The sequence below is a fragment of the Mustela putorius genome, unplaced genomic scaffold, assembly GCF_011764305.1.
Source record: "Mustela putorius furo isolate JIRA1106 unplaced genomic scaffold, ASM1176430v1.1 tig00003834_pilon_pilon_pilon, whole genome shotgun sequence".
NCBI classification, from domain to species: domain Eukaryota; kingdom Metazoa; phylum Chordata; class Mammalia; order Carnivora; family Mustelidae; genus Mustela; species Mustela putorius.
In genome coordinates, this window is record NW_025421987.1 from 26877755 (window position 1) to 26903953 (window position 26199).

At 43.5% G+C, this 26199-nt stretch overlaps 1 protein-coding gene across 2 annotated transcripts; it reads left to right on the plus strand.

Moving 5' to 3' along the window:
• The first annotated feature begins 1366 nt into the window (after nt 1–1366).
• Nucleotides 1367–17659, plus strand: NIT2 (nitrilase family member 2). Of its 2 annotated transcripts, XM_004771932.3 has the most exons (10): nt 1367–1464; nt 3568–3686; nt 5177–5297; nt 6493–6581; nt 9867–9960; nt 10533–10607; nt 11901–11979; nt 13437–13535; nt 15602–15657; nt 15987–17659. In XM_004771932.3, the coding sequence occupies exons 1-10, from the start codon at nt 1437–1439 to the stop codon at nt 16076–16078; spliced, it is 852 nt and encodes a 283-aa protein (XP_004771989.1). In that variant the 5' UTR covers nt 1367–1436; the 3' UTR covers nt 16079–17659. The 2 variants fall into 2 exon arrangements, with proteins under 2 accessions (XP_004771989.1, XP_004771990.1); XM_004771933.3 differs by lacking the exon at nt 10533–10607.
• The last annotated feature ends 8540 nt before the right edge of the window (nt 17660–26199 follow it).

The following is a 26199-nucleotide window of genomic DNA, read 5'->3' on the forward strand; positions in this document are numbered from 1 at the left end:
CCAAAAATGTTTTGAGTATCCTTTTAAAAACTAGGATCCAAACAAACTAGGATCTACTTCAATAAACTACTCCAGAGCATTGAAAAGGATAGCAAGAAAAAAGGGGGGGGGGGAAAGGATAGCAAGCTTTTATTTGTCTTACGATTTTTGATCCCCAAACCTAACAACAACAACAGAAACACATGAAACACAAAATTCAAAGAGCAATCTGGGGTGAGTAGATAGCTCAGTCAGTTAAGCCTTTGCCTTTGGCTCAGGTCATGTTCTCAGGAATCCTGCTCAGCAAGGAGTCTGCTTCTTCCTCTCCCTCTGTCCCTCCAGCCCCCACGCTCACTCTCTCAAATAAATAAATCCTTTTAAAAAATCAAAAAGCAATCCTAATAAATATAAATGCAAAAGTCCTAACAGTATCAGTGTATTTCAGTAACAGAGTAAGATGCAGGCAGGGCTGGGTAGGGAGAGATAGGTAGGGGGCTATGGGATCAGGCTCACAGAAATCCCCAAAATGCTGAGGTGTAAAGGAACCAGAGATAAGGAACAAACCAAACCACCCTGCCCTAGGAGTGAGGGGGAGGGGGAGTGCCTTAAAATAGTCATCTGTGACCAACAAAAAATAACCAGACCCTAAAAAAGAAGCTTTTAAAGATGTTATCACTAGTCATTACTCAAACCAAGACATCACAAGAATAAGGCCACAAGGTGCCTGGCCAGTTCTAAATCAAAGACTATCAGTGAAGGCTCTCTTTGGCAGTGCTGTCGGGACCCCTCTCACTCCTAAATGCTTTTTTCCCTGTATCCTTGCTTAATAAACTTCTATCGCTTTACTCACTCTACTGTCTGCGAGACTCATTCTCGGATTCCCTGAGACAAGAACCTAGCTTTCCCTCTTCAAGACGACTGAACTTTAAAGGGTACAGTATTTGAACTGTTTTTCTTTTTCTCCCTCCCCCATGACGGAGCAGCCTTGTGGTCAGAGCCCGCAGATGTCTTGAGTGATTAAAGCAACCTAGGTAATTCCATCCCCCTCACAGCGACAGGTTCAAGTAGCCCAAGGCAATCACCAAATAGAGTGTTATTCCCGGCCAGAGGTCATCTAGCCGGCAAGAGGTTCGGTCTTTTTGCTGACCATCGGAGAGGCCGATTGTTAAATACCACCCCAACTTAGATCGCCCCCCTTGGGCCCTTTGGCTTTTGAGGCATTCCCCTTTCCGGATTGGGATGTCATTAGTCGTTTCTCGTTGCTTCATCTTAGTGCAAAACAGCGGAGGACTCACAGGTGTTTGAGGTGAGCGAGGAAGCGGACATGCTCTGGGCGGAGCCGGAGGCGGGGCGTGGACGGAGCCTAGGGCCCCGCCCCCTCCTGCGCGCGGCTCTGCCCCGCCCCAAGCCGTGTAGCCGCTCCCGCTTCAGAGACCTCCTCTCGGGCCGCGCTACCGATGGTGCTACCTGGGAGAGCGATGGCCAGTAAGTAGCGCGGCGGCCGGAGCTCAGCCCTAGGGGAGGGACACCTAGGTGGCGGAGCCGGCGGCGGGTCTCCCGGGCTCAGCCGCTCGCCGCCGCTCCGTGTCCCCGCCGCGCTCCAGGCCTTCCCCGGCCCGGCGTTCTCGGGGCCGGAGGCTCGGGCGGCTTGGCGGCGGCGGACCGCGGCCCGGCGCACTCCCGGGGACTCGAGGCTTCCGGGAGGGCCGGGCGGCCGCGGGAGCGCCAGGCCTCCCGGCCAGCAGGGCCCGCGCTTTCCTCCTCGCTGGGCTCCTGCGTCCCGTGCTTCTAGGTGCGTTCGGGGGCCGCCCCCTGCAAGTTCCCCGGCGCGGGAAAAGGCGCGTAGACGGGTGCTCACTTCAAATCCAAGTTCCGCACCCCGCTTTCCCGGCCCCAACTCGAGGACTGCACTCTCAGTAAAGCCTTCGGTGATTACGATACTTCAAGTGTGGGAACCTCTGCCTGGTGGGATTCTTGGAGGCTCTTTGGTTTTGCATCAGAAAGTGCGACTCTCCAGCGGGGTGGCTTTCACTCTCCTCCCAGACTGATTTTTGGACTTGCGTTTTGCAAAGACATCAACCCTGATTGCGGTTGGAACCCTGGAAAATGAAGCGTGTGTTTTCTTTTGTTTGGGCTGTGTGGTAAGAGGACTGGTTAACTTGCCCCCTGGTGTACACCCCCACAGCCAGTGGACAGTGCTCTCTTCTGATCAAGAAAACGGGACGGACTGTTTCTGTATCTGGACATTGAGCTTTCAGGTTAGGTATTACATGTTACTTACACATCTCTATCCTGGGTCGGCCCCAGGGGCACGTTTGTAGCGATCTCTGTCCCCAGGCTCTGCCAGATTCTTTTCTGGGAGGCTTTGAAATGCTCTGGACTCATTGTCTGGAGACCTGGATTTTTTTTTTTTTTTAAAGATTTTATTTATTTGACAGAGATCACAAGTAGGCAGAGAGGCAGGCAGGGAGAGGAGGAAGCAGGCTCCCTGCTGAGCAGAGAGACCAATGCGGGGCTCGATCCCATGACCCTGAGATCATGACCTGAGCCGAAGGCAGAGGCTTTAACCCACTGAGCCACCCAGGCACCCCTGAACGGGGAAAATTTTATTATAAAGAATGATTAACCAGTAGGTGATTATTCTTAAGAGCTACAAGAGAACTCTAAAGAATATAGGGAGAGCTCATGTAGGCTGTAGCTATTACCTCAAGGAGGTTAAGAAGCCTGGAAGAGCCCCTGACCTCCTTGGCTGACAGCATTTCTTGTTGGCCACATAATCCGTGGGACTCAGTCTCGAGGTAAATGTGGAGCCCCTTACTCACGTAGCAGGAAAAAACACTGCTGACTTTTCCTTCTGTAGTCTCTCTCTCAGCCTCTCCTGGTGCTTCTTATTTGCTACTTACTGTTGTGCTCCTTGGGGCACAGGAATATTCAGTGAGTGCAAAATCTCACAGGTGCCCGGAGGCCCGGCCTGTGACTAAGCACAGGTGCTGCTCATTGGCTGCCAGACTCCCCACCCCCCATCCCTCCTGCACCTGGCCAGCTGGTGACACCAGGCCCCAGCTGGTGCTAGGGAAGCAGAGACCGGCGCCTCTCCTTCCCATGGGCCCACTGCCCTACTTCATGGGGAATGGGTGATATCCAAGGGATTTCACCTGCAGTGAGATGGGCTTGATACTTGGACCAGGGGTAGGTTGATTCCCAAGGTCAAACAGGGATAATTCCATGTTCAAACTCAGCCTCCTTCCTTCAAGCCATGTTCTCATTAGTATGTGAGAAGCTGGCTTTACCTCCGCAACTTGAGGCTCTGGGGGGCCCCGGTGGGGACGTGGCCCGGGTGGGGGCTGCTCTGTCCCAGGGTTTCTCAGCCTTGGCATCAGTCACGTTTCAGCTTGGATAATTATTGTGAAAGACTGTCTTATGGCCTGTGGCATGTTGAGCCACGTCCCTGAGTAGCACCCCAACAGTTGTGACCATCAAAAATGTCTCCGTTGCCACACGTCCCTTGGGGTCAGAATTGCCCTCCGGTTGAGAATTGCTCTGATTCGGCAGTCAGATCTTCTGAGGGTTTTCTCTTTTCATCCTCAGCTTTCCGCTTGGCCCTCATCCAGCTTCAGGTTTCTTCCGTCAAATCAGATAATGTCACTCGAGCTTGCGGCCTCGTCCAGGAGGCAGCAGCACAAGGAGCCAAGATCGTTTCTCTGCCAGTAAGTATGGAGGCGGAGGTGGCCACCTCTTTCTGGACACTCTGGACCGAGTAGAATCCTGCCTGCTAGCGCTGGTGGTGCTCTTGGGTCCGGGGGTCCTTCCGTGTTTGTATGGAAGATGACCCTAGCAATGGTCTTTGTGATATAATGTGCCAGCATGGTTACAGGTCTTTAACTTTAGGGTCATCTCCTCTTTCCAGAATCCTGGGAGGTTGTAAGACTTACTTAAAGGTCAGTGCCTTGGATATTTACCCTCTTTCCTTGTGAAATGAAGTCTTTACATGACCATGATAGAGTTTGGTGCTAAGCCTCCCACATTTGTAGAAAACTGGAAATTGTTAGAGACACAGAGGAAGCCTGCAGCACCTCCCTAAATGTGGGAGCCTGGAGCAAGCCTGTAAGACCCTGCGTGTGTTTCCAGGTGATGGCTTTCAGAACAGAGCCAGGGAAAGGATGCAGCCCATTTGTTTGTCAGTAGGTGGAGGGTGAGCCCCAGAGAAGGGGCCCACACAGGTTGGGGCCTGTGGTACTGCATCTTGTGGCTAAGGACCGCTAGGATCCGAGGCAGAACTACTCCAGGCAGCCCCCTCATCTGCTCTCCTGCTCCCCTGCTCCCACTCTGGGGAGGAAGTAGCCCTTTGTAAACCCTGCTTCAGTCAACTAGAGAATTTACAGGACCATTCGTACTTTAGGCTCCAGTCCATGAAAGATGTGGCCAGTGGGTAGGAATCTTTAACAAGGGAACACGAGATCTTAATGTGAATCCGGCCTGCCTTACAGCCACATTTCTGGGACCTCCCTGTATCGGTATCCTGACCATGGTCTCCTGTTGGTTTCAGTTGCTGGGGGCTGGAGTGAAAGCGCTTGTATTCTGCCTGTGCCCTCTCTCACACGTGGCTTGTATAAGCCGGCTGTCCTCTGGTTTGAGTTTCCTAGCACCGTGCGCGGTGCACAGTGCCCGTGGATGCAAATGAATGAAGGAAAGTCAAAGTCTGGTGTCTGCTTTTCCATTATCACAGAGCCGTGGAAGAAAGACATATTCTGGGGAATGAGATTTCGCAGAATCAGCATGATAGTGCTGGAAGGGAGTCAGAAACCGCTCATTCTACAGATGATAATTCTGAGCCTGTGGATTCATTCTGACAGCCACAGTCCTGCGATTGAGCCGAGCTGTCACGGGGCCTGGGTGCGCAAGGGTGGGATCTTGTTCTGTAGACGCTGAGGAAGAGGCAGATCTGCTAGATTGACAAGGACTCGAGGGAGCACACTGGACTTGTATCTGCTGGCCCCACCTGAGCCAGCTCAGGAGTTCTGCTTATGGCCACAGGCTCTTTATCTCAGGGATATTGTTCTTTTTCTTATCAGTTGTATTTTACCCCTTTGAGAGCAGAGCTACAAGAGGCAGCTCTGCTTTCTTAAAGCAGAACTTTAAAGTGAGTTGGATATTTTTGTGTTTTTTCCCCCCTTTTTCTCCTCCAACATTATTCTAGGAATGCTTTAATTCTCCATATGGCACGAAATATTTTCCTGAATATGCGGAAAAAATTCCTGGTGAATCCACACAGAAGCTTTCTGAAGTAGCAAAGGAGTGCGGCATTTATCTCATTGGAGGTAACTTCCTACCCTCACGGTATAATGGCCTAAACATTGAAAGCATCTGAATAATTTCTGTTGTTACATTTAAACCATGAAATGCAAGGCGTGTAATTTAGCATTGAAAAGAATGAGGTGGGAGCACGTGGGTGGCTCCTTCTGCTTAGGTCATGATCTCGGGGTCCTGGGGTTGAGCTCCGCATCGGGCTCTCTGCTTAGTGGGAAGCCTGCTTCTCCCTCTTTCTCTGTACTCTCTCTCTCAAATAAATAATATTCAGGAAAAGAGGGAAAGAGAGAAAAGAAAATAATGAGGTGGATTTTACATAATAATGTGAAAAAACGTTCCGGATATACCATTACATGGAAGAAGAAAGTTCAATATGATGTGAACAGGTACTCATTCAGATGAATCCCTCACACAAGAGGTTATGTGTTTCCGTGTGTCTTTACATATGTAGCACAGAGTAAGTGTTGTATAAGGACACACCAAACTGATGAGGATGGTTTTTCCCTGGAGAAGCAATGCAGATACAGGGGCAAGTGGAAATGTGGAAAGAAAAACCATATTGGAGTGTCTTTCATTGTACTAATACAAAGTTAAGAAATTGTTTTTTCACAAAGAGGCCATACACATCAAGGTAGCTTTATATTAGTGGTTTTGAAATACATTTTAAAATGTTCTGTTTGCTTAAAGAAAGAATACAGTAAAACTATGTAATAAATATAGCAAAATTATTCTGTTATATTAAGAATTAGAATGAATGAGAGGTGAAGAAAAGACAAAGCAAGAAAAGGGAAATGCAGGAACTACATTCCTTGAAGGCAGGCCCAGCTTACATTCCCATTTCGAGGCCTTTTGGATACAGTTATGTTTCAGGACCTGGTGGATTCAGGTTGCACAACAGTGACTCCTCCGTGTTGCTCTAGTGTTAGAGATGGGGTGTAGGGCCAAGGTCAAAGCAGAATTCAGAAACAGTTTGGTTATTTTTGAAACCTGCCTTTGGCGGCTGACTTTATTATACTTCCTCTGTAGTCTGGAGTTTATCTCTGAAAGATCATCCTCACAAAGAAAAAAAACCCATTTAATAACCCTTAGAAGATAGTATACTTTATTGTTGGACCCAAGTGACTGTTTATCAAGTGCTGGTCTGGTGATCGTAAAAGAATGCTTTATTTAGAATCTTTGCCTGTGTGTTTCTCCTCTCAATGAAAGGTTCTATTCCTGAAGAGGATGCTGGGAAATTATATAACACCTGCACCGTGTTTGGGCCTGATGGAACTTTACTGGTAAAATACAGAAAGGTAAGCAGGGAATGTGTCAAGTCGCATAACTGATTGAGAATTTGCTGTAAAGTTCCCTAGTCCCTCTCACCATATTGTACACACATGGGGCATTAGATGAATTGACAGTCAACTTGTCGAATCTTGGCTATTGATATTTTGATACAAATTTTAGACTGAGCCAAGTCTAAAATCTACAGGAATTTTGATTAGAATTGCATTGAATATAGTGAGATCTTGTTGGGAAAGCTGACATCTTTGCTGTAGTAAATGCATATACATTCAGGATTGTTAAATATTCCTGGTAAATTGATCCTTTTGGCATTATAAAATCCGTTTTTTCCCCCTCATAATACTCTTTGTCTTAAAGTTTATCTCTGATATTCCTTTGGCCACTCTAGGCTTCTTATACTTAGTGTTTTATAATACATCCTTTTCTAATTCCTTATTTTCAATCTGTATTTGTTTTTATATTTAACATGGTTCTCCTATAGATAGCCTACATTTGGGTCTTGTTATTGTCTTCATTCTGACAACCTCTGCCTTTTAGCTGGAGTGCTTACTTCACTTCTATTTAATATAATCATTGATATGGTCGGATTTAGCCATTAGACATTTTTCTTTTTCTTTTTTTCCTTTTGTTCCTGTTGCATTCTTTTGGCTTAGTTGAGTGTTTTTTAGAATTCCATTTTATCTCTTGGCTTTTAGCTATATACCTCTTTACTTTTTTTAAGTGTTGCCCTAAGGATTACAACATGTACCCTAGCTTTTTACAGTCTCCTTAGAATTACTATTATACTGCTTCATTGTGAAATTTAAGAGCTTCCCAATTGTATAGGTCATTCCCTTCCCCACCCCATTTTCTCTGTTAGAGTTGATATACATGTTGCATCTACATAGATTGTAAAAACACAATTTTTAAGTAGTTTTGTGTATCTTAAAGAAATAAAAATATTTTGTTTATTGGAATGTTTACCTTTCTGATATCTATCTATTTATCTATCTTTCTTTTTTTTATTAACATATAATGTATTATTTGCCCCAGGGGTACAGGTCTGTGAATCATCAGGCTTACACATTTTACAGCACTCACCATAGCACACACCTTTTCCAATGTCCATAGCCCAGCCACCCTATCCCTACCTCCCCCTCCAGCAACCCTCAGTTTGTTTCCTGAGATTAAGAGTCTCTTATGGTCTGTCTTCCACCCCAGTACCATCTTGTTTCATGTTTTCCTTCCCTACCCCCCACCATCCCCCACCCTTAGAGCATAGTTCTATCTGGTTGGTACCTTTGCCTTCAAACAGAAAGACCTTCTTTAGAATTTTTGTAGTGAGGTTGTACTAGATACGAATTCCCTTAGTTTTTTATTTTGTCTTCATTCTTGAGAGATCTTTTCGGTGGAATAGAATTCTGGGTTGACACTGTTCTTTTGTCTCCTAGCAATTTGAGTGACATTTTCCAGGTATCTTCTAGCCTCCTTTTAAAATTTTTCTGATATGTGGTGATTTGTATTATTCTCCTGTATGTAATTTTTGTTTTTTTCTGTCTGCCTTCAAAATTTTTTTCATAATCCTTAGTTCTCAGTGTTTGGACTCTGATGTGCCTGCCTAGATATGGTTTTCTTTATATGTGTCCTGTTTTGTGCTTCTTTATAACTCTTTCATTATATTAGGGGTATTATTTTGATAAATAATTTTTTGTTCCATTCTCATACTGGACTTCAGTTTTGATACTGTTCCACTAAACCAGGTCGCCAAGACTCGTTTCTTCTTGTTTTGTTTTCCTACCTTTTTTCTCTCTTTGAGTATTCTAAAGTGTGGACACGTTGCATTGATCTGTTTTCAAGTTCACAGAATCTTTCTTCTGTAAGCCCCAGTCTCCTCTATGCCAACCCAGTGAAATCTTTTAAAATTTCACATAAACACAAAATTTCACATAAAGTCACATAAACTTATTTTTCTACTGATATTTCCTGTATGTCCATTCATCAAGAGTGTATTTTTCTTTAGACCCTTAAGCTTAGTTTTCGTAGTTGCTTTTGGTAATTATCATATCTGGGTCTTGCTGGGGTCTGCTTCATTGATTGCCTTTTCCTTAAAGTTCGGTAACATTTCTAGTTTCTTTGTCTAGTGATTTTGAGTTGCATATTGGATTATATATTGTTGAGATTCCAGCTTCTATTACCTGAAAAATGTATTTTTTTGTTTTAGTAAGTAGTTAACTTGCTTGTACTCAAACACCCTACTTTTTTTCCTTTGGGAGTGGGCAGCAACTTTGGCTACTCTGTTCTAAGTTGTTTAGCTTAAGCTGGACTGCTTGGAGTCAGCCCTGCACATCTTTAATTCAGTACTCAGCCAGAGACTTGGACAGATTTTTATATGTAGAATTTAGGGCTCTTCCTCTTTGGCTTTCTCCTTTTCAGGATTTCTCCCTCACTTCCGAGCTGCTGTGAAGCTCTGTCCTCTGGTTCCTTGGGCCAGTATGGTTATAGGTGATTTTTACCACCACTTCTAGCAACAGCAGGGACGTTGCTTCCAGCTGAAAGGGTCTAAACAGGAAATTCACCCAGTGTCCTTGTCTTGTTCCTGATCTCAGTGTGGAAAGGCTTTTAATATTTCACCGTTAAGTATGATGGTCCTTCCTTTTTTTTTTTTTTTTCCAGATACTCTATCAGATTAAGGTAGTTCCCTTCCTAGCAGATTTTTTCTTTTGTTTTTAGAGTAAGAATGAATGTAGAAGTTTACCAAATGCTCACTGTGTCCCTCTTAAGATGATCCTATGACTTTTCTCCTTCATTTTGTTAGCGTGGTAAATTACGTTGATTGATTTCCTAATGTTAAACATTTGCTTTCCTTGAATAAACCCAATTTCGAAGTGATGTGTTACTCTTTTTATATATTGCTGTATTTAATTTGGAGAATTTTACCTATTTTAATTACTGTCCTGCTCTCTACCTCTCCTGTCAGTTTGTCAGGTTGATTATGATTCTGTGATGACTTCATTGAGCATTTACACTGAGTAAAAGAATAACATGCTAATTGCTTCCCAAAAGAAACCTAGACCTCAGCTTGCACACCACCTAGGAAAGAAGTGTCATAACTATAGCATGATTTTCCCATTTTGCGTATTAGAACTCATTTTGATAATATGTCAGCTTGTGGGGTGGGTTGTGGGCAGGTGGGGGTTGCTATTTGCGTGGTTGATCTCAGAGCTTCCCAGCTTTTGGCCATGGAAAGATGTTTGTCATGACTGCCACGAGCCCTGCTGGAGTAGAGGTAACCAAATTCGTTACTTGTGGTGCAGCTCCATCTGTTTGACATTGATGTGCCTGGGAAAATTACATTTCAAGAATCTGAAACACTGAGTCCCGGTGATAGTTTCTCCACATTTGATACTCGTAAGTACCAGACCTGTTCACCTGTTTTAGTAGTATCAGTAGAAGATGATCATGTGCAGTGAATGCTGGAACACTGAAAAGAAATAAAATAAAATAAAATGGAAAAAAAAAAGACGATCATGTGTTCCTTTTTTCTCCCTCTTATGGTCCGCACCCCCCCCCTACTTCTTTACACACCCTGACTGCAAGACCAGAGGGAGATGGGCAGAGACCAGTCAGAGATCTAGAAAGGGTAGGCTGACTGGAAAACTAAGGGTTTGACTGGATTTTGCTCTATGGTTTGGTCACAGCATGATTGCTCCCAGAGTTTACCTCTTAGGCTGTGATTGAACACTTCCCACATAGATACTAAGCGTTCAGTCAGGATGAATTTCTCATTTCTAATCTAAGATAAATGATGTCTTTATGAGGTGAGATCCAAGCAGGACTAAGCTTATGCAGTCTCTCCATCCATGGCCCTGGGTTCATGGATTGCCATCAGTGTTTGGTGATCTTAGACAGAGGCTTTACTCTGCCACGCCATGTTGCAAGAAGTTGACTTCTCATTTGTGCATTTTCTGTCTGAAAAACAGCTTACTGCAGAGTGGGCCTGGGCATCTGCTACGACATGCGCTTTGCAGAGCTTGCACAAGTCTACGCACAGAGAGGTGAGATGGCCGCATGGCTGTGTGGTAGAGGTGCTTAGCGATGGGATTCTGCCTTGGTCTCTGTGGTTCGAGAGAGCCCTAGGCAGAAAAACTAGAGAAGAGGTCTTCATCTCTCCACCCTGTCCGGCTGCTGAGACTTTTGCTGCATGTGGGCAGTACGGTTTTTCGGAGATTGTATTTCAGCACACCGTGCAGCTAAGGCAGGAACCGTGCTCCTAAATTGCTCTGTTCGTTGAGCCCTTCTTGCTACTGTGTTTGGAAAGAGTCACTTGGATACCACTATGGTGGTCTATGGTGTCTGTCCTGGATTTCACACTCAGTAATCCTAGCTGTTGGGTACAGTAGAAATGTAGTCTGTGACCTTCCAGTCCAGAGAAGTGTCCTGCTGGCCTGCAAGAATACTGACCAAGTCAGAAGATCTGGGTTCTGGTTCCAACTCTTCTTAATTGACATGATACTTTGGGTAAATTATTTAATTTTTAGGGCAGTGTGGATCTCAGTTTTTCATAGCTATGGTGTGGAGATTAAGGAGGGAGAACTTAGCTCCTCGTATGTACTCAACAAATGTGAGCATCCCTACTAGACTGTCCAGGCTACTCTGATTGGACTTGACTTTCACCTATCAAAGCAGAGTGGGTGCAAATATTTTGATGGCCTGCTCAGCAAAAAAGATGGAAGAGCGTGGGCTCTATGTTGGCAGACACTCTCAAGCTCTCTCAGTAAGCATTAGAACACCCACTCTGCCCTCCGTTTCATTTGAAAAGCATTACAAAATGTGGTCCTTGTGGGAACCTGGGTGGCTTAGTCGTTAAGCGTCTGCTTTCAGCTCAGGTCATGATCCCAGTGTCCTGGGATCCAGCCCTGCATCGGACTCTCTGCTCGGTGGGGAGCCTGCTTCTCCCTCTCCCACTCCCCCTGCTTGTGTTCCCTCTCTCACTCTGTCTCTCTCTGTCAAATAAATAAATAAAATCTTTTAAAAAAAATGTGGTTCTTGGCCATGTGGAGCTGACCATATGGTGCTGTGAGAAATTTGAATGATACATATTTTTTAACCATACCATGGTTTGGGTCATCAGTACCACCCTTTTTGTATGTATGTGTAAGCATGTGTGTGTCTCTAAATGAATTCAGAGCCATAGCTTAATACTCCTGACAGTGTCTGGCTTGGTGGACCTCTTATTAGGCTTGGGAAAGTTTGAGTTTGGTCCCCCCCCCGGCTAAGGAACAAAATGGGGAGCTAGTGTGGTGGGGTGTTGACCTGGACCCACTCTTCTCTGGCCTTTCTCTCCCAAGGCTGCCAGCTGTTGGTATATCCCGGAGCTTTTAATATGACCACTGGACCAGCCCACTGGGAGTTGCTTCAACGAGGCCGGTAAGAAAGCATCTTGGGCAGACCTTCAGGTGTCTTGGTGTTGTTTTGTGCAAAGATTTCCAGTTTGGTGGGAGTACCAGCCTTTCTGATGCAGAATGCTGCCCCTGACCCAGCACGCTTGGACATCTAAATGCAGTCAGAAGAGATGAATCACCCCATTGACGGTGCTGTTCAGATAGGGGTGCTTATCTTGCCCCAACATTTACACCATTCTGCCCATCCTGGAATACTCTGCCACAACACTTGTTACAGGCTCTTGTTTTTTCTAATCTGTAAGTCCAAGCCATTGTATAGTGTCTTTGGCATGTCAGAGTAGCTGTATCCTGAGACCCATAAGGTTGGGGAGTGAGCGGAAAAGGGCAGATAGCAGAGGTGAGTGTAACATGGAAGGGAAGAGGAGTGTGACTGTGTGTGTCTGAACGTGTGCTGAAAACTGAAATGAAATACTGGTCAAAAGTGCTGGTTTTCTTTATTACAATTTTGCTAATTGAGGTATAATGTCCTTAGAGAAAGATACACAAATTTTAAGTCTGTAGGTCAGTGAATTTTTACACATGTATTCACCTGAGACCAAGGTCAACACAGAACATTTCCAGATCTCTTTTGTTTCTTCCATCAACCCTTTCCTTGTTTGCTCAGATGGAGCCGCTATTCTCACTGTCTATAAATGATGGTGATATATATGTATATATATAAATGATATATTTATCAGGAGGCAGCAGAGGTGTTTGGCTGGGTGATTGATGGAAGATGGGGTGGGGTATCTGGTACCATGTATATTAGTTAATGCAGTCTTGTAGAAAGCAACAAAAGCTTGAGAGACATTGGAATGGCCCGACCTGGATCTGTTTGAGCCCGGAGTGCTCCCAGGTGAGGTGGCCTGATGTACCCAGGCCGCCACCAGAAATTATTATCTAATTTGAGCTGGTGGGACTTCAGGCATTGAGGCCTGGAAGTGCCATGCGGCCCAGCAAGGCATATGGCCCCAGCAAGGCCAGTCCATTATCTCTGGCCACCTTGACTTGCTCTTTTTCAGGTATATGTTTTGGCTCAGGCCAGGGTCTCGACTGTGGTGGTATTGACATTTTGGACTAGACTGTTCTTTGCTGTGGGGGTGTCCCATGCATGGTAGGATGTTTAGCAGCATCCCTGGTCTCCACCTACCAGGTGCCAGTAGCAACCCCTATCGTGAAAGTATGAAGGTCAAAGTCAGTGTCTTCGGACATTGGCAGATGTCTCCACTGGGCAAAATCACCCCCCAGCTGAGAACTGGTTTATGCATTAAGATACATACTTTCTGAAGAGGAAGAGGTTTCATGGCTTTGGTTGTTTCGTTCCATGTCTGAGCCAGCCTGTCCTGTCCTAGTTTTTAAAAGAAGGATCTGTACTTTTGGAATAGAAAGATGTTGCTGGTCTATAAGGTATGAATTACCTCTTTTTTTATCTGTTGACCACAGGGCTGTTGATAATCAGGTGTATGTGGCCACAGCATCTCCTGCCCGGGATGATCAGGCCTCGTATGTTGCCTGGGGACACAGCACTATTGTGAGTCCTTGGTGAGTTGGTTAAGCAGGGACACGCTCACCAGGAGCTTAAGGGAGGCGGCACTCTGGTTGGGGGGTTTTCTGATTCCTGACCAGCCCTGCTCCTCCCCCCGCCCCCATATCCTCACTGCCCGCCAGGTCTGCGCCTCGTCTTTGAGAGACACTGCCGCCTGAAAACCATGTGAGAAAGAAATGGTCCTGCTGTCCTGATTGAGTGCTTGACCTTGGCCCTCCTCTGAGTTTCTGAGTGGCTTTTGCTGTCAGTCAGACTTGGCTCACATGGGGGCAACAGGGCAGCACAGATGGGTGCGTGATTTTAATAAAAAGGGCTTCCAGACTCTTGGCCTTTGGTTAAAATTTAGGCTGGGTGACTGGTTCTAGAGCAGGAATTCGTTACAGGGTGAGGGTTTTGCTCCCTGCCTGATGAATAGAGGATGGAGGAGGATGAATTCAATTAAGGAAAACTCGGACTTTGACCTCTGTGAGAGGGAAAAGCATCGTCCTAGGGAAACCAGCAAGAAAGTCTGCCCAGCTGCGCAGGCATGTCATTTGTCACTGTCCGGACCTCAAGGTCTGTAGTTGTGTGGTCCTCATAGTGCTTTCACACTCGTGGTCTCCGTGTGAACTCACGGAGGCTTTTCCTAAATTAAGCTCCATTTATAGTGGCAGAATTGAAGTTCGCGGGACACAGTGGCTGGGACTGGAGTTTAGACTCAGGACTCCTGACTTCAGAACTTGGACTTATGCCATGCCACTTCTCACATATTTGTATGATTACACACACACACAGAGATGTGTATTTCTCTAATTTCAGGGTAAATATACCAACAACAAGGCTGAGAAGGATTATCTATTACTGTGGGATCCCTGAAATTCCCTCTTCTGATTTTACAGGACCCAAAGATTGAAGTGTGTGATGGGGAAGGCCTTGGAAGTATGACCAGGGAGCCTCAGGCACATTAGGATTGGGGAGGCACTGGCAGGCTGGAATGATAAACTTGGCTTGAAGATTTCCTCCAGCTTGGTTTGAGTTTCTCTGTCCAGATGTTAGTGATAGGCTTCCTGGCCTCTTGGGCTGCTCTCCTCCCCTGCTCGTTCTCCCGAGGAACTTTGTGACTGATCAAGCTGGCTGCTTCTGACGTGTGAAGTCTACAAGATTTATCTTTGTTCCTTTTCAGAAATCTGTCTGTAGGATTTGGGGGCCCTCTGGCTTATATAGTCATCAGGATGGGTGCCTGGGGTTAACCCAAAGAGAGATCTTTGAATGCCAGAGCAAATGGGGGGAGAAATAGAAAAGAATAAAGAAGAATTAAGTTAAATGGCATTAATGATGATATTTGTAGCTCATTTGTGCCAGAAATGGATTTGTGGCCATCTGGGAGACGGAACCAGTCACTGTGTCAGATTGTTAGGTCAGATTACTTTATTGGAGAAATTTCATTTCACTAGATATCTTTGAAGTCCTGCTTTGGGCCAAGAGACTCAGGACTAGTAGGTTTTCCAGATCAGGCTTTCCCCAGATTTAGGGAGGAGGATTGCTATTTTTAAGCATGGGGTTCCTCTCCTGTTGGGGTATGGTTTCCCCACCACTTCTTTCCTTCAGATACTGAAACCCAGTGATGGGCTAACGAGCGACCACAACCACGAGACCAGAGACCCAGGCCTTGCTGGGCTCTGCTCAGACCCAGCCTCTGTCCCTGGCCTTGGTAGGTGTGGAGGGCCAGACCACCCTCCCAAAAGGCTTGCTGCTGCACTCAGGAAGGATGAGACAGCTTCCCATTGTTTATAGGGAGCTCTGCTTCTGGAGGTGTATAACCGTGGAATAGCTCCCATTTCCTAGCCACTGGCTGTTTACAAAACCAACTGCATAATCCTCTAGGTCCTCACAGACCTCTTACTTCCACTTTATAGGTTAGGGAACAGAGATAGCAGATGACTCTCCACAAGGCCACGGCAGCTACCTGAATGGTAGAGCAGGAATTTATGCCCCTCCCGTCTTGTCTTACCCTTCCATTTCCTACCCCTGGGGCCCACAAGCATCAGCCTCTCTCACTCACTCCCTCCTCAATCTCTTTCAGGGGGGACGTCCTTGCCAAAGCTGGCACCGGAGAGACCATTGTGTGTTCGGACATAGGTGAGATTTGCAGGGCACAGCTAGGTCCGTGGGAGGTGATTTAGTAGCTCTGAAGCTGCCGGACCCTGGAGGGGCTCCCTTGGGCCTCCTTTTCTTTTATCTGTGGTTCTCCGGCCAGACCCTGGGGGCTGTAGCTCAGCTTGGGATTTCTTGGTTTGGTTTGAAATGACTCCAGGGGCTGTGCCAGGCCACCTGGGCCTCTGAACAAGGCTGATATTATTGAGTTATCTGCTGAGACTCTGGTGGTTTTTATACTGTTTGGGGAAGAAATTCTCATTGGTTAGTGGGGAGTTACATCTTAGTAATGGTACACTTTCCTGTTTTTGCAGACCTGAAGAAGTTGGCTGAAATACGCCAGCAAATCCCTATTTTTAGCCAGAAACGATCAGACCTCTATGCAGTGGAGGCAAAAAAGCCCTAAGGTTTATGTTTCTAACATGTCATGGAACAGGAGGATATGTTTCTGCAACGTAATCCTCTCCCTGCTGAATTCTTCAGAGTTTTTTGTTCGTTTGTTTGTTTTTAAATTCAGCTTTTTCCCTTCCTGGGAACACTCTAATGAGACGGTGGAGCATCAGCACAGGGTACTTTTCACACCAGATTAAATAGTTAAAAAGGACTCGGGCTCTGGCATTGAGCGAGGAAGGAGGAGAGGATGGCTGGACCCCTTCCAGACTACGGTGCCTCCTAGTAGTTGGTAACAGTACCAGACCTTGGTATCCAGGTTGACTCACGTGGTACAAATACGTATGTGTCACTCACGCCTCTTACCTCATTGCTGGGGTTGGGAGTCTGTTATGGAGAAACCTTGGTCTAGTGCTAGTCCTTTTCCGAGGAGGATGTTCAAGTTACGTTTTTAGTCTGTGCGCAGCCGTGGGGAGCCAGGCAATGGAACCTTGGTGTTTGCTGGAGGAGATGGCAGCCCCAGTCCTTCCTAGCTGCCTGGGGGTTCTTTCTTCAAATTCAAGAAGGAGCTCATGAATCACGCCCAGACCCTCCTGGTCTTAGGGGAAGGGTTGTGTCAACTGTGAATCCTACGGGAGAATGGCAGTGGTGGCATTTGGTCAAGGCAGCTAAAGATAAACCTCTGCAAAAGATTTTCTTGACGGGGTGAGTGCCTGAAAATCTTTTTGTTTTCCTCCCTAGTAACACCTTCTAGCTTGACAAAGGCAGATGTTTAGCCGAGGGTTTTTCAGTATCCTTTTCCACAGTTAAAAGTTAAGAATTCCAATGCACTTTATTTTTATGTTATATGTTGGGCTGGTAAATGTTTTAACAACCAGTTGTCCCCGAAAGGCCCTGATTTTGCAGTAGCATTTGCCAGTTTCCATGGTGTTAATACTTTTGCCCCATGGCCAAGGTTCAGACTATCAGTACAACACCTCTAAACAGAGCTGGAAATAAAAGCACAGTTCGCACTTGTGAGCTGGGGCAGTCCTGCTCTCGCACACCACTGTTTCCATATATATTTACCATCCTGGAAAATAAAACAAAAATTTAAAACAAAAGAATGCATGAGCACACATTTTATTAGCTGTGAGAATGACGACACCATTGTCATTTAACCTTTGGAAGCCAGCATTGTATACTCAGAGTAACACAGGAGTGAAAAAGGGAAATGACATTTTAAAATTACATGTATTATTCGGTAGAAGTTGACACATGTATACATCCATGAAACCACTCTAATCAAGGTAATATGCAACCCTCACTCCTCCCAGCCTCCCCCAATCCTCAGCAGTTTTCTTGTGCTCTTGTATGGTCCTGTCTAGATACTCCCCTGACTAGATGCATCACTGTAGGTGAGTTTGAATTTTCTGTAATTACTAAGTGGAATCACACCATGTGTATACTTTGTGTCTTCTTTCACTCATCATGTTTGCAGACTCATCCCTGTGTGTATCACTCATTTCTTTTGTGTTGCTCAGTGGCAGTCTGCTATACGGATACACTGTAATGGGATAGTTTTTGGGTCTCAGAAATAAAGCTGCTAAAAACGTTTTGTATGAGTTGTTCATTTTTCTTGAGTAGGTATCTAGGAGTGGAGCGGCGGGGTCCTATGTGTATTTCATGGCCAAACTGTATTTCCAAGTGACTGTCCCATTTAACTTCGTCACCTTGGTCTGTCACTGTCCCAGCTGCTCCACATCCTCAGCAATATTTGGTAATGAGGACTGTTTAAGTTTTGCCATTTTAATGTGTGTGTGATGTTATTTCATTGTGGTTTTTTCATTTTGTAATCCCCTAATAACTACTGATGCTGAGCATCTTTTCATGTGGTTTGCTGTCTGTATATCCCTTTTGGTGTGGTGTCTCTTCATAGCTTGCTCCCATATTTGTGTTGGGTTATTTATCCTCTTACTGATTAGTAAGAGTTCTTTCTATGCTCAGGATAAAAATCAGATACTATGTTTTGCAAATAGGTTCTCCAAATCTGAGAAAAAAAAAAGTCTTTTCATTTTTTAAAAAGTAGTTCAAAGCAGTAGTTTTTAATTACCCTGAAGGCCAGTTAATTGCTTTTTCTTCTTTTAAAGTTTGTCTTTATGTTGCATTTAAGAAATTGCCAAACCTGATGTCACTGACTTTATCCTGTGTTTTTTTGTGGAAGTTTTATCGTTTTAGCTCTTCTATTGAGGTCTTGGATCCATTCAGAATGGTTGGTTTTCTATATATGGTGTAAGGTAAGAGTCAGGATACTTTTTAAGGTACCTGGGTGGTACAGGTGGTTGAGCCTCCAACTCTAGGGTTCAGCTCAGGTCATGCTCTCAGGGTAGGGATTGAGCCCTATGTCAGGCTTTGCACTCAGCCTGGAGTCTACATGAGATTCTCTCCCTCTGCCCCTCTCACTGGTGCTGTCTCTCTCTCTCTCTCTTTTTTTTTTTTTGCAATCACACGAGGGTTTATTCGACAAGCTTAAGCTTGGGCCCAAGTATACCCGACATAGCGCAGTAGGGACTTGGACCCTGAGCTTAGTTAAAGGCAGGGGTATTTGTGGGTTCCTGTTACTAAAGCAGGGTGGGGGTTTCTGGTACCAAAGCAGTGTGGGGCTTCCTGTTACTAAAGCAGTGTGGGGGTCTTGGAACCAAAACAGGGTGGGGGTTCTTGTTACTAAAGCAGAGTGGGGGCCCTTAGAACTAAAGTAAAGTAGGGGAAAGTTCAGCCCTTGGGCACAGGGATCTGAGATGGCTGCCAGAGCTAAGAAGGCTGTACTTATGCTAAGGCTAAACCTGAGGTGGGATGGCCTTAGTTTTTCTCAGCTTCCACATTTCCCCCTCTCAGAGGAACCTAAGGAAGGACCCAATCATGGGTCCAGGCTGGTCTCAGCAACAAGGTCTGGTGGTTGGTATTGCTGTCTGAGTACCATGAGCTGAACTGTACTGACTCTGTCTTTGACAAAAGTAAGCAACATTAGTGGGGTAAGTGAGAACGGTGCAGTCTTAGCTTTAGGGGGTTGTCCTTGTCGGGCTGACTTTTCCATTCTGGGACAAAGTCCTTGAGAACAGCGTGTGGGTCAGCTGGTTGGATGTGGGTGTAGTGGACCCAGGCAGTAATCCCGTCAACCTTGAGAGCAGTGGGAGTGGTCAGGATCACGATGTAGGGTCCCTTACAGTGTGGTTGAAGTGTCTGGTGTTGGTATCTCTGGACGTACACCCAGTCACCTGGCCGATATTGATGCGGGGGTCCGGGGGTGGCCCAGTCTCGTGAGGGCCCTCAGCTTAGGTCAATACCTGGTGAGGCTGCTGGGAACTCTTTAAGCAAGGTTTCATAAAGCTCCAGGTTTCATAAAGTCAACCTTAGTTCCTTTAAGCTGTCTGGTCATATCTGAGTCTTTTCAAATATGACATTCCAGTCAAAGTCTTGGTAAAATAACCAATGTTTCCAATAGTGTCCAGTGGGCGCAAGACCCTCTGGGTTGGTGTTCTGGGAGTCTCCCAGATCTCGGTGGAACCTCCAGATGTAATGGCCAAGTTTACACATCTGAGAGACCACCAAGGAGCCAACACCTATGCAATCACATGAGGATTTATTCGACAAGCTTAAGCTTGGGCCCAAGTATACCCGACACAATGGAGTAGGGACTTGGACCGTCTCTCTCTCTTTCTAAAATAAAAAAATAAAATCTTTAAAAAAAAAAAAAAGATTCTTTTATTTTTTCCAGCACCATTTCTTGAAAAGCTTACCTTATTCCCATTGAATTGCCTTGGTACTTTTTAAAAAATTATTTGAGAGAGAGAGAGAGTGAGAAAGAGCATGAAAGGGGAGAAGGTCAGAGGGAGAAGCAGACTCCCCACAGAGCTGGGAGCCCAATGTGGGACTTGATCATGACCTGAGCTGCTGAAGGCAGATGCTTAACCAACTGAGCCACCCAGGCGCCCTGCCTTGGCACTTTTATGAAAAATGAGTTGGCTATATATATCTCGATCTACCTCTGTATTCTCCTGTTTCATCAATCTATTCATCTATTTTTACAAAGTAACTTAACTATGTTGGTTATTTTAGCTTTAAAATAAATATTAAAGTCTGATGGTATTAGTCCTCCAACTTCTAAGCTCTTTGTATTTCCATATACATTTCAGAATCAGTCTGTAAATTTCTACAGAAAAAAAAAAGTCTCCTGGAATCTTGATTGGGATTGCATTGAAGCTACAGAGCTGTTTGGTGGAAAATTGACCTCTTAATATCAAACCTGTGAACATGACCTATGTCCTCAGTTACTTAGGCCTTTAATTTCTCTTAGGAATGTTTGTTTGCTTCTGTAAGGTAATATGTATCTTTTGTCAGGGCACCTGGGTGGCTCAGTCCTTAAGCATCTGCCTTTGGCTCAGGTCGTGATCCCAGGGTCCTGGGATGAGCCCCACATCGGGTATCCTATTTAGCAGGAAGCCTGCTTCTCCCTCTCCCACTCCCACTGCTTGTGTTACCTCTCTCATTGTCTCTGTCAAATAAATAAATAAAATTAAAAAAAAAAAAACCCAAACTTCTCTTTTGTCAGCTTTATCCATAGAGACTACAGATTTTTTGATGCAGTAGTCTTGTTTTGTAAACTTTAATTTCTAATTTTTCACCGCTGGTAAAAATAAATTTTATTCCTGTATTCGATCTTATATCTTGCAACCTCACTGAACTCACTCAAGCAGTTTTTTGGGTGTAAATTCCATATGATTTTTTTACATAGATGATCATGTCTGCAAATAAAGGCCTTTTGTAAAATAAATAGGCTTTTTCCTTTCCAGTCTGGTTCCTCTTTGTTCATTCATTAGTTCATCCATTTCTGGCCTGTGGCATTGGCTTGAAGTTTCAGAATAGTGTTGAATAGAAGTAGTGAGTAGTTGTAAGTTGTGTTGGTCCTGATTTTAGAGAAAAAAATTTGGCCTTTCATAGATGCCCTCTATCAGGTTGGGAAAATTCCTTTTTATTCCTAGTCTGGTGAGAGTTTTTATCAGGATAGAATCCAGTTTTTATCTGGATTTTTTTAGATTCCTTTTCAGTCTTTATTGAGACAAATGTCTTTTTTCTTCTTTAGGCTGTTTATATTGTGAGTTACACTGATTGATTTTGTAGTTGTAAAACCAGCCTTCCATCCTTGGGATAAACTTCACTTGACCATAATGAATTATTGTTGGGTTTGATTTCTAACATTTGAAGAATTTTTGCATCTATGTTCATAAGGGAGTTTGGTCTGTAGTTTCCTTGTAATACCTCTTTCTGGCTTAGATACCAGGGACTGCTGGCCTCCTAAAATGACTTGGAAAGTAAGGTGCCTGGGTAGTGCAGTTGGCTGGGCATCTGACTCTTGGTTTTGGCCCAGGCTGTGATCTCAGGATCAGGAGATTGGGCTGCATATGCGGCTCTACGCAGGGAGTCTGCTTGGGACTCTCTCTTTCCTCTCTGTCCCTTTCCCCCATATGCTCTCTCAAATAAAAAAAATAAGTCTTTAAAACATTTAAAAAAATGACTTGGGAAGTTTTTTTCCCTCTTCATTGGTCTGAGAGAACTGTGTGGTAATTTGCATCTTGTCTCTTAATTTTGATTATTCTGGTTGGAGCTTTATCAGCTTTATTGATCTTTTCATAGAACCATTTTTAAATTCCATTGATTTTCTTTTTAAATCTCTTTTTTAGATTTGATTTTGTTGCTTTCTGCTCATTTATATTTTCTGCTTATTTTGGATTTCATTTGCTCTTATTTTTTCTAGATTTTTGACATGTGTACTTAAGGATCTTTGATTGGAGACTTCCTTCTTTCCAGGATTGGTGTTTAGTGCTATAAATGGCCTGGGATTGCTTTAATTGAATTTCCTACCTTTGATATGTTGTGTTTTCATTGTCATTCAGTTTAAATCCTAACTTCTCTTTGTTGTCTTCTGTGATCCTATCACAAGGTATGTGATACAACATACCTTGTATAAGCTGAATCATATTAAATTTATTGAGACTGTTTATGGGCCTGAGTATGCTCTATCTTAGTATATACTATGTTCCCTGTGCAGTTGAAAAGAATGTATATTTTGCTCTTAGATATTCTATAAATGTCAATTAGGTCATATTGAGTGATAATATTTTAGGTATCAGTACTGATTTTCTAATTTTTCAAATAATTAAATAATTGTTGGTACCTCTGATTATAATTGTGGATTTTTCTATCATATGTCTATCAGTTTTTGCTTCATATTTTTTGAAGCTCTCTTATTAGGTGCATAAACATTTAGGGCTGTTATATCATCTCACTGAACTGACCTTTTTTCCATTATGAAACAAAAGTATGTTTTTGCCCTGAAGTAACTTTGTCTGATATTAATAATGCCCATCTTTCTTTTGATTAGGATTAACATGATTTATGTTTTTCAATTTTTCCTTTCAATTTTAACTTCTTTGTGTCTTCGTGTTTGTTGTTTCATTTATTTATTTTAGAGAAAAAGAGTGAATAGTCTGGGGGAGGGGCGTGAGAGAGAATCTCAAGCAGGCTCCACACTCAGCATGGATCCCTATGTGGGGCTTAATCCCGTGATCCTGAGACTGTGATGGGAACTGAAATCGAATCAGATGCTTAACCAACTGAGCCACCCAAGTGCCCCATGTGTCTTCATGCTTAAAGTGGGTTTCTGTTAAGCAACATAGCTGGGTCATGCCTTTTTATGTAGTTGGACAATATTTCTTTTAATTGGGTGTTTAGGCTATTTATGTTCATTGTGATTATTGATATGGCTGATTTAAATCTACCATCCTTTTATTTTGTATTTATCCCATTTGTTCTTTGTTTCCTTTATCTTCCTGTTCTTTCTCTTGGATTAACTAAATATTGTTCTGTGATAGATTTTGTCTCCTTTGTCGGATTATAAATTATAATTATTGTGTTATTTTACTTGTTGCTTTATGGTTTATGGTATATACTCTTAATGTCACAGTTAGTCTTCAAGTAGTATGCCAGTTGACATGTAAGAATCTTAAAGTAGTATACTTCATTTTATTCCTTCCTTTGTATTGTTATACACTGTACTTCAGCATGTGTATGAACCCCACAATACATTGCTATTTTTGTCTTAAACACCCAGTAATCTTTTAAAGATAGATAAAGAACAAGTTAAAAAAAAGAAAAATATGGATAAACATCTTTTGTAGCCAACATAGTTACCATTTCTGGTACTCTTCATTAGAGTAGATCCTTTGTTTTTTCTGTCTGAAACACTTCTTTGAACATTTTAGGTAGTGTAGGTCTCCTGGTGATTTATTCTTTCAACGTTTGTATATCTGAAAAGTTTTTATATTGCTTTCACTTTTTAAAATATATTTTTACTCATTATAGAATTCCCTTTTTTTCTTTCCTTTGAATACTTTAAATATGCTGCTCTACTATATTCTGGCTTGCATTCTAGAGGCAAAGTGTACTGTCATTATTATCCTTTGTCCCTTTCTGTAATGTCTGTTTTTCCTATGCATGCTTTTAAGATTTTCTCTTCATCATTAATTTCATAGAACTTGATTATGATGTGCTTTAGTGCGGGTATTTTTTTTTTTTTTCATGTGTCTTATGCTTTGGAGTTCTTTGTGATTTGTGCATCCTTGGTTTTATAATTTTCATCAAATTGAGAACATCAGGTAGGATTTCTTTTTTTTTTTTTTGTATAAACATATAATGTATTATTAGCCCCAGGGGTACAGGTCTGTGAACCACCAGGTTTACACACTTCACAGCACTCACCATAGCACATACCCTCCCCAATGTCCATAACCCCACCACCCTCTCCCTACCCCCTCCCCCTGGCTCCCCTCAGTTTGTTTTGTGAGATTAAGAGTCTCTTATGGTTTGTCTCCCCTCCCCATACCATCTTGTTTCATTTACTCTTTTCCTACCCCTCAAACCCCCTACGTTGCATCTCACTTCCTCATATCAGGGAGATCATATGATAGTTGTCTTTCTCCAATTGACTTATTTCGCTATGCACAATACCCTCTAGTTCCATCCATTTCATTGCAAATGGCAAGATTTCATTTATTTTGATGACTGCATAGTATTCATATATATGCCACGTCTTTATCCATTCATCTGTTGATGGACATCTAGGTTCTTTCCATAGTTTGGCTATTGTGGACATTGCTGCTATAAACATTCAGGTGCACATGCCCCTTCGGATCACTACATTTGTATCCTTCGGGTAAATACCCAGTAGTGCAATTGCTGGGTCGTAAGGTAGCTCTATTTTTCAACTTTTTGAGGAACCTCCATGCTGTTTTCCAGAGTGGCTGCACCAGCTTGCATTCCCACCAACAGTGGAGGAGGGTTCCCCTTTCTCCACATCCTCGCCATCATCTGTCATTTCCTGACTTGTTAATTTTAGCCATTCTGACTGGTGTGATGTGGTACCTCATTGTGGTTTTGATTTGTATTTCCCTGATGCCGAGTGATATGGAGCACTTTTTCATGTGTCTGTTGGCCATCTGGATGTCTGCTTTGAAGAAATGTCTGTTCATGTCCTCTGCCCATTTCTTGATTGGATTATTTGTTCTTTGGGTGTTGAATTTGCTAAGTTCTTTATAGATTTTGGATACTAGCCCTTTATCTGTTATGTTGTTTGCAAATATCTTTTCCCATTCTGTCAGTTGTCTTTTGGTTTTGTTATCTGTTTCCTTTGCTGTGCAAAAGCTTTTGATCTTGATGAAATCCCAGTAGTTCATTTTTGCCCTTGCTTCCCTTGCCTTTGGCGATGTTTCTGGGAAGAAGTTGCTGCGGCTGAGGTGGAAGAGGTTGCTGCCTGTGTTCTCCTCAAGGATTTTGATGGATTCGTTTCTCACATTGAGGTCCTTCATCCATTTTGAGTCTATTTTCATATGTGGCGTAAGGAAATGGTCCAGTTTCATTTTTCTGCATGTGGCTGTCCAATTTTCCCAACAACATTTGTTGAAGAAGCTTTTTTCCATTGGACATTCTTTCCTGCTTTGTCAAAGATTAGTTGACCATAGAGTTGAGGGTCTATTTCTGGGCTCTCTATTCTGTTCCATTGATCTATGTGTCTGTTTTTGTGTCAGTACCATGCTGTCTTGATGATGACAGCTTTGTAATAGAGCTTGAAGTTTGGAATTGTGATGCCACCAACTTTGGTTTTCTTTTTCAATATTCTTTTGGCTATTCAAGGCTTTTTCTGGTTCCATATAAATTTTAGGATTATTTGTTCCATCTCACTGAAAACAAATGGATGGTATTTTGATAGGGATTGCATTAAATGTGTAGATTGCTTTAGGTAGCATAGACATTTTCACAATATTTGTTCTTCTAATCCATGAGCATGGAACATTTTTCCATTTCTTTGTGTCTTTCGGGTAGGATTTCTTAAAGTGTTATGAACCCTTCCCTAATTACATATGCATCAGGCTGCTTGAAAATTTCCCAATAAGGATACTATTGTTGTCCTCCCTGCTGCACACCACCCTGGTATTTTTTCTGTGTATTTCCTTTTGGCTACTTTCTGTGTTTTGGTGTGTTTTTTTCTTTATCCTTGTCTGATGTATCAGTGGCTGTCTTTTCTTTGTCACTGTCAGGTGGTTCCTGCCCATGCTTTAGGTGGTTTCCTTATATCCATATGCTATCAGTACTTCAGCTGAGGATGCGAGCACAGCCCTTTATAGATCTCTTGAGCTTCCTCTGTATGCAACTCTCTCCTCCCCAGTACCTCTGCCATGTGAATTCTTACCATCTTGGCTTCCCAGGGTTTTCAACTTAGTCTTCTCAACTCAGGGAGACTGTTAACTTTCCACTGTGTTCCCATTCTCCGTGCTGCAAACTGGAAAGTCAAGCTAGGGCAATTATAGGATTTGTCTTTTTTTTTTTTTTTTTTTTTACCTTCTCTTGGATCACTGTCCTGAGGTCTGATGTCTGAAAAATACTGTTTCATATGGGGTCCTTTTTTTTCCATTTATTTTAGATGGAAGGGTAAATCTGATCCCTATAATTCCCATCTTGGCTACAACTAGAAGTTCCCAAATAACTTCTTAGTATTTTATAAAAATACTTTAAACCTCACAGATCCTTTTAAAGGATGGTGGAACT